Genomic DNA, 8,269 nt, shown 5'->3' on the forward strand with positions numbered 1-8,269 from the left:
AGTGTTTGATGACATTCTAAATGATCGTGCTCCGGAGGTAAATTATACTATTAATGGTAATAATTATACTATGGGATACTATTTAACATATGGTATTTATCCTGAATGGGCCATATTTGTCAAATCAATCTCAAAGCCACAAGGGGAGAAACGCAAGTTATTTGCACAATACCAAGAAGGGCAAAGAAAAGATGTGGAACGAGCATTCGGAGTGTTGCAAGCACGCTTTGCAATTATACGTGGTCCAGGTCGTTTTTGGGAAAAGAAGAAGCTTGCCAACATAATGAGAGCTTGTATTATATTGCATAATATGATTGTTGAGGATGAAAGAGACACTTATGCAAGAAATTTTGCTCAAGGCTTAGAGTATGATGATGTTGAAAATGGATTATCATAACCTCAGCTGGGAGAAGAAGATTTTGCACCATACCATCAATTTCTCCAAAGAAATGCCCAACTTCGAAATAGGCAGCAGCATAGACAATTGAAAGAGGACTTGATTGAACACATATGGCAATTTCACAATGCTTATCGTCAACTGTAGAATTTAATTATGTTTTTTTTGTATTAAGTAATTTTACAAATTTGTGTAATCCCGAATTATATATTGTGTGTATTGTTGTTATGTATAAATTTATTTAATATTAATATCTTTTAATAGTGAATTATTTTTAAATTTAAATATTTAAATTATATTATTAAAAAAATTAATTACATTAATTTCAAGTATTTTAATTAATTAATTAATTAGATGGAACCACAATAGGGACTAAAGTTAGTTCCTCCTAATGGAGAAGAGAGAGATGCTTTGAGTTCCTATTTACTGTTATTAAAAGCTGATGTGGAGTTATTTTTATGACAGGTGGGCCATAAACAGGAACTGGGATGAGTTCCCTATTGGAGATGGTCTTAGTACCGAAATGAGTTCTTTACAAAAAAAATTACTTCTACTAAAAAAGGGTCTATAACTTCTATGCAAGTAGTTTATGAAATAAAAAATTAAAATTGTTCATCATCAGTGTTCAAAAACCCTCTCCTTAAATCACACCTCTAAAAGTTTTCAGTATTCTTCATTTTCTTCTCTCCTCTTCCTATCCTCTCTCTCTCTCTCTCTCTGCTCAATCTCTCTCATTTGTTTCATTGTGCGTCGCAGGCAAGATCTCTCCCTCTCTCCTCTCTTGTCTCGCAATCGAGGTCATCATCGCGTCATAGAGCATCGCCATCTTGTGCGTTCCAGAGAGCGTCGCCTTCCTCATGGTTCCTGAGAGCGTTGCCTTCCTCTTGATTCTGTCTTCCTCGCAGTCTTCTTTGCTGTCTTCTTCATTTTTCATCACTGTCGTCAGCCTCTCCCTTCCGGTAATTTCCTCCCTATGATTTATGTGATTTGAATTATTATAGCATTGGTGCGATTTTTGTAATTAGGGTAATTTGGTTTGATTTATGTGATTTGATATTAGTTATTGTTAATTTTGACAAATTGTTGAATTCTTATTTTATCTGTATATATTTCTGAAACTGTGAATGCAAATTTTTTAATAGAAAACTTAATTTAGATCACAATAGTTTCATTTGTCAAATGTTGCATAGTATCTTAATGCACATCTAATTTCACAAATTCTAAGTGATGCACTGCAAGATGCCACTTAGCTATTTTCAATCATGAACAAAATCTCTAAAAATTTTGTTACTAATAGAATCCACCTGAATAGGACAAAACTGTCCATATATTTTAACTGCATCCAATCCTTGGTGTTACTGCAGAGGTGAAAGATGTTGTGACTTGCTTGAGTACTCAAAAGTCTATTACCAAGGTAATGATCTTATTTCAATTGGCATTGTTCTTAAGATGGATTATGGAAATACTTCATTGTGCTTGTAATAGGTTTAATGGCTAGCTAGATGTACTTTGCACTGTTATTATGTTCATAGACACTTTGAACATTTTTAGAGTTCTTTGTTGTGTATTATATTTGTTATTGTTTTAGGGATCAGGCATTCTATGACTTAATATACATGTCTGCTCTTGTACTCATATCTGGATGAACTTGTATTTTACTCTTGATCTGAGTATTCCAAGGAGAATTTTATTTTTGCTTTTAAAAAAATCTATATTCTTCCTGTGAGTAAATAGTGATCTAAGATTAATTAAATAGTTGATGCATTCACATAAGAAATGCAGTTTGCTGTAATCCAAATGAATTAGTTTTAATTTTAAAGTCTCATTCTCTATTCCTGCATGTGCTTTCTCGCTCTCTTTTTATCCGTACCTATATTGTGAGTTTTAACACTGTATGATAGAACCATAGATTTTTATGAAGAGTATATAATAGAGAGAGGCCAGTTGATGTATAGTGTAACTCATTGTAGAGAGAAAGCTATGATTCTGATTTCTTCTTTTATGATCAATAATAAATCACAAAACTTAATTCCTTTTTTTCTATAGTTTATTGCTTTCTATCTTTCTGATTCAAGATAGTTTTACTTAGTTTTCTTGCCAAAACTGATAAGCAGTAGCTCCATGACCTGCCAGTTGTAACGAATTTTATTTATAATACCTAGCAACCTCTTGAGTATTTTTCTAACTTCTTTTATGTTGGTGCATTGGTTCTTTTAATCAACATTACAACTTGAAAGTGAGTCTGACATTTTTCTATCAGATAAAGAGGTACTTATTTATTTGCTACTCTATTAAATTTGAAAGTATCATGTGTAATTTTAAACCTATGCTTGCAAATGAATCAATTTTTTGGAGGTGGTATCCTTGGCTCTTCAGGATCATTGCTACTTGGACTGCACAATCATATAGAACTCCTTTTAAACAAAAGTTTTTATTACAAACACATATCTAATGCTTTCTTGACTTTGTTTCTAGCAGGAAATTGTGAAACAGTAACAATGGCTATGATGAGTATGAATTTATAATGGTTTTCTACTTGAAATCCAACAATGTTAACAAGCTAAGAAAAAGTGAATAGTTTTCTAGTCTTGGTTGAGGCCAAGGTAACTCGAAATTAAAGATAGAAGGGACTTGTTACATTGGAGACCATGCCTTTGGATTCAAGGAAACTGAAAATCAAAGATAAGAAGAAATCTTGCATGGGGATTTCATTTGACCTATCTAAATTTCGATAGTTATGGTTTTATTTTATTTGAGACTTTTAATTTGGTCACATTACATGTAATAATTCTATAATTGCTCTGTAGTCTAATGAAATTTTAAATTCGATGACACTCCAAGTTTTGGTTCCTAGTTCCTACAAGGGGTTTTGTAGCATGAAAATGCATGACTTTTATTTAAGAATTAAGAGGAATCTTTATGCTGCTCAATTTTATTTAGATTTGGCAAATTAAATGTGCTGCAGTTCTTTCCAACTGCTGAGGAGTCAATGGATCACTATAATCAGAAACGATGTGTTGATGGAAAAGGACTTGTTCTGCCCAGTTAGATTGTAAGTTCGGCTTTGCTATGTGCTAATTCCGCCACAAATTGGGGATTCTGGAGTATTACACTCTTGCTTTTTCTTGTCTCACGTCTTACTTTATCTTTTGTTTAGAGGTATGTCAAATATTTTGAATGTGTCTTGACTTACTTCAATGGCTAAAACCCACCTGCCCGTAGGTAAGTACTGGCCCATGATTTAACTTAAATATTCACCTCATTGATGTCTAGTGTGCTGAGATCATATTCTGTGCAGGTGCATGCTTAGGGGATTTCGGCTTCACAGGTGCCCTTACTGGATCAGGCCCTCTATAACTGTCTCAGACCATAGTAGTGTGCTTTAAGTTCTTGTGCTAAATTTTCCCTCATGTTTATATAGTTATGGCTACTCTCTGTGTGGATCTAAGAGAAATATAGATATGAAAGACACTTAACAATACCATTTGCTGTTGATGCAATCTCCCTTTTTTTCCTTTTATTTATTTATTTATTTTTAATGTGCAGGTGTGCTGTTCTCTACCAAAAAACATCCAAGGACCAAGGATCTTTTGGTGCAAATCCTTAATATTTTGCTACCAGCTATTTTTATCCCCTAGTTCTCCTTTTTCAACCAATTTTCTATTTTTAAACTTGTTTGGATTTCGTTGTGATACAAAGTAATGATTTGCAGCTAGAAGATTTCTGGTTCAGTGCTCTAAAGAAGGGAGTAATGGTCTTTGCTTTGCCAGGAGAGCCTGGTCTTACAGAATTGGCTGGGGACTTCAAAATTCATTTTCATGATCGCCAAGGAGACTTTTACTGGTACTAATCAATTTTCTTAATCAGTAATCAATTGCTTCTGCTGATAATCTTGAGCTGAAACTGAAATATCTTGCTATTTTTTTCTCTTAGTTGGTTGAACACAACTATGAAGAAAATAGAAAAGTATTGAACATCAGTGATCTTGATGGCTTTGACAAGGTAAATCTATTGTGCTCCTTTTATGATCATCTTCGAATATCTGACGATTGTTGTCAAGGGTTGGTGTTGTAAGTAATAGTACACAATGGTAACTCTCAGGAAACTGAAACTAGTTTGTTAACTTTTCAATAAAATTATCTTCTGGCAGAGAAAATTGCCTTCTCCAGGATTCCTGGTTGAGGTTGTGTTGGTTGATTACAATGGTAATGTTGTGGCTTCCGAACCCAAGGCTACTGGAAAAAGATCATATGAGAGTTGAAGTAATAGTGCCACCCCAGTTGAAGCAAGCATACCTGTGCAGAATTGTTGTTATCTGATTGTAGGGATCTAACTGAGTTGCCTGAGGAAATGTGCTTATGTGCAAGTGAGTTTATGTGCAAGTGTGCTTATGTGCTTGTGTATTTTTACTTCATTTTAAATAACAAAGAATTTATATATTACAAGGTACCTACAAGTACTATAAAGTGTAAACAGGTGAGCCTCCAACTTGTAGTAGTCTGAAATCGTTAGTGAGAAGATTCAATGTGAGTTTTAAGAGAAGGATATGCATATGACTTTAGCCATGCACCATTTTTTTTAATGAAAATGACAATAGTTGAATTCAACAATATCAGGTTCATAAATCACACAATTTCCGTTTCGAAATAAGGCCAAAACACTTAACCATATGAATGAAAAGTTAAAAAGTATAATATATACTACTAGCGTGCAAATAATGCGATGAACTATATTGGAAAACACGGCTTAGGACACAGCTCAGGATTCGGTGGTCCCAGAATCTTTGGACCACTTAATGGTCCCATTAGAAAATATATTTTTAGATTTTTTTTAACAATTGTTACATAGTTTTTGAACTAATTTTAATTACAAATTAACCTTATATATTTTATTTAATTATAAAAACTGTTTTTTATTTTATAAATTATTATTTTATCAATTATCTATTATATTTATTAACAATCAAATACAAAAACAACAACTAATTATATCCTCCATTAATCCTAATAAAGCTTCTGGTCATTCCAATCGATTAAAATATTAAATTTGATCTCGTGACGTTCGTCCATGGCTTCCAAATTGTATTTCCTTGAAATTCAATCGATTGGTTTATCAAAACAATCGATTGAATTACAGTGTATCACAAAACAATCAATTGAAAGTTGTAAGGTATAATGGTTTTCACTTAAACCAATCGATTGTTTATACTTTCCAATCGAATGAATGCCCAAAAATTGTTTTTGTTACTGAATCGATTGAAAAGTGATGATATTGAAGTTTTAGCCAAATTCAATCATTGGTAATGTAATCCAATCGATTGGAAGGTGATGAAGTTGAATTTTTTGTCAACTTCAATCGATTGAAATGTGTCCTGCGCCTATTTTAATCTTGTTATCTTTTTAGAAATTATCTTATTATTCATCTATCTTATCTTTAAAATTCTATCTTCAATTTTTGCTGTTTTATTTTGATGTAGATAAACTAATCTTATCTTTTCCTAATATTAACATTATAAATTGGTGAATAATCCATCACTAATTATTCAATCCCACCATTGAAATCGTGTATCATTTTCTTTGATTATAAAAAATTTAATTGTTTTTCTTTGGAATATCCATTTACTCTTAATATCCACTATTTCTTCATCGTTAATCACTGTTGCAGTAATCAGCAAAGGTCCAATCAAGTTTTTCATTGTAGTGTTCAAAAAATAAACCATCGTTTTGATTACAAAATAGAATTTCTAATTTTGCAAATATTCGTTTCCATACTTTATTCCTGAAATTGATTGTGTAAGGAAAAAATATTTTTTTATTTTTTATTGATTCACAAAAATTGAGAAATACTAAAAAGTAAATAGATGTTATTATTTTTTATTATTAATTAATTAGCTAGTAATCAGGGACGGACCTAGAGGGGGCGAGTAGTGGGGAACGGATCCTCTCCAGTAGAGGAAAAAATTGACACTGTCCAGTGAAAGATTCCAACCTTTAATAAAATCAACGGTCCTAATTATAACTATAATTATGACTATTACTTTCCCAAATTTTGCAAACCCTTCTTCTCTTCAATTTCACTTTTCACGAGTCTATTCTTTTCTCGCAGTAATAGCACCAAGAAAAAGCTCTCTCTTCTCAAATTTTATAAACTCTTCTTCTTATCTTCACTTTCACAGTCCACTCGTTCTATTCTCTTCCCCAGCAGTAACATAACAAGAAGAAGAACCTTCATTCGTCATCTTTTTTTTCTGCTTCAACAATTTTGCGAGTACAATTTAAGATTTGAATACCTTTTCACGTTCTTCTTTCTCTCTGTCAATCACTAAATTCCTAAATTAATAATTTTTATTGATAATAATTGGTTTGAATTTGTGTGGTTGGTCATTTGAGATATAAATGGTCTTATTACCGATGCGGTGACAAAATAAAAAAAATAAGTTTTCTTTTTCTTTAAATTGCAATAGTTTGTGTTTGCTATTCTACACAATTTTACTCAATTCGTTTGATTTTTTTTCTTATTTGTGTTTGCTTCTAAAAATGTTGTCTTTTTTTTCCAAACAAAATTATTTTTAATATTATGTTTTTTGAATTAGGCATTTGGTGTCACTTTAAAATAAATAAAGGAGAGCAGTGAAGTTCTAAATGATATGTGTTGTAAGTTAGTAAAAAAGAGCAATGAAGTTCTAAATGATATGTGTTGTAAGTTCTGAATGAAGTTCTGTAATTTTATTGGAAAAGAAGACTTGAGTAAGAGAATTAGATAAAAGAAAATGAGAATAAGAATAAAAGCACAAAACCTCAATGTTAAAGGAGAAGAATTGTTATCCTTAAAATGAGTCTGTAATGGCCTTCTATTAGCATCACAAGATATTATTAAAAATAAACTACTTGAAAAGAAGAATATAATAGAAGTTCAAAAGTTTAATTTTTCCGAGAAGATGGTGAAAAGAAGCGCTAATAAAAATAAAAGAAGCTGGAACGTGAGAGTACTAAAAAAATAAAATAAAATTATAATTATAATTATAATTAGGACCGTTAATTTTATTAAAAGTTGGGATCTTCCACTGGACAGTGTCAATTTTTTTCTCCACTGGAGAGGATCCGTTCCCGCGAGTAGTGGCCTGGACACCCCAAAATTTTAAGAAACTATACTTATCTATAACAATTTATATTAGGAATACAGAGGGTTTGGTGTCGATTATTTTTTTCCTATTTTACCCCTATGTTTATAATCTTAAACAACATACTCAATCACGTACTCACGTTCTGTAAATTTTGCATTAATCCATGACAGAATGATGTAACTGCTCGTTAAGATATTCTTATTGGATGTAAATTATTGTTACAAATATTTTTATTAAGATATGTTTTGAAAGAATAAAAGTAGAATAGTTCAATAAAGATTAATTTAAAAAAAAAATTTACACTAATAATTTTTCTCTTCAAATTATTAACGTACTTTTCTAATATACTCTAAGTACCTACACAATATATAATATCAATTAGCGTTCAAATTTAAGTTCCAATATTGTTATTAACGAGAGATGTTTATTAATTTTTAAAAAAAATTTACACACAATAAGTTTTGTATCAATATATCATGATTCATTTTAAAAATAATATTTATTCATCTAAGTTATAGAGTGTCTTGAAAAATTATATTTAAATAATTTTTTTATTTTTTAACTATTTTATATTTTTAGATTGAAAACTTTATATTTTTTTATTCAAGCTTTATTTTTATATTTTATTTTAATTGTCTTATTCAAAACTATTAATATGAATTTTTATTTTGTAGGATAAATAAAAAGATGAGATTTTATTTAATAAATTAAATTATTGAAAAACTTACTTATTATAAAAGAAGTTAAGT

General features: G+C 30.7%; 2 protein-coding genes across 21 annotated transcripts in view; both read left to right on the plus strand.

The window, feature by feature from the left end:
- Positions 1–397, plus strand: part of LOC127741245 (uncharacterized) — a 997-nt gene extending 600 nt beyond the window's left edge. The window contains exon 2 of the mRNA XM_052253331.1: positions 3–397. Coding sequence (XP_052109291.1) covers positions 3–397 — 395 coding nt within the window. The remainder of the gene's footprint in view (positions 1–2) is intronic.
- Positions 398–1,310: 913 nt separating this feature from the next.
- On the plus strand, positions 1,311–4,939 carry LOC127741064 (phosphatidylinositol 3,4,5-trisphosphate 3-phosphatase and protein-tyrosine-phosphatase PTEN2A-like). 20 transcript variants are annotated; one of them, XR_008001952.1, is made up of 9 exons: positions 1,388–1,403; positions 1,762–1,811; positions 2,635–2,665; positions 3,363–3,449; positions 3,555–3,619; positions 3,696–3,990; positions 4,110–4,240; positions 4,331–4,399; positions 4,548–4,939. XR_008001952.1 is itself a non-coding variant. In XM_052252447.1 (8 exons), the coding sequence occupies exons 3-7, from the start codon at positions 3,352–3,354 to the stop codon at positions 4,368–4,370; spliced, it is 393 nt and encodes a 130-aa protein (XP_052108407.1). In that variant the 5' UTR covers positions 1,311–1,423; positions 1,762–1,811; positions 2,876–3,351; the 3' UTR covers positions 4,371–4,399; positions 4,548–4,939. The 20 variants fall into 20 exon arrangements, 12 of the variants coding, with proteins under 12 accessions (XP_052108407.1, XP_052108411.1, XP_052108404.1 ...); XR_008001946.1 differs by having other exon boundaries at positions 1,311–1,423; positions 2,635–3,449; XM_052252447.1 differs by lacking the exons at positions 2,635–2,665; positions 3,555–3,619 and having other exon boundaries at positions 1,311–1,423; positions 2,876–3,449; positions 3,696–3,772; positions 3,944–3,990.
- Positions 4,940–8,269: the final 3,330 nt, after the last annotated feature.

This window comes from Arachis duranensis, chromosome 8 (assembly GCF_000817695.3).
Source record: "Arachis duranensis cultivar V14167 chromosome 8, aradu.V14167.gnm2.J7QH, whole genome shotgun sequence".
NCBI lineage: Eukaryota > Viridiplantae > Streptophyta > Magnoliopsida > Fabales > Fabaceae > Arachis > Arachis duranensis.

Coding starts and splice junctions, on each gene's coding strand:
- LOC127741064 (XM_052252444.1), top strand. CDS start 3,352: ATGTGCTGCAGTTCTTTCCAACTGCTGAGGAGTCAATGGATCACTATA. Junction 3,450..3,695: donor TTGTTCTGCCCAGTTAGATT/GTAAGTTCGGCT, acceptor TATTCTGTGCAG/GTGCATGCTTAGGGGATTTC. Junction 3,773..3,943: donor AACTGTCTCAGACCATAGTA/GTGTGCTTTAAG, acceptor TTTAATGTGCAG/GTGTGCTGTTCTCTACCAAA.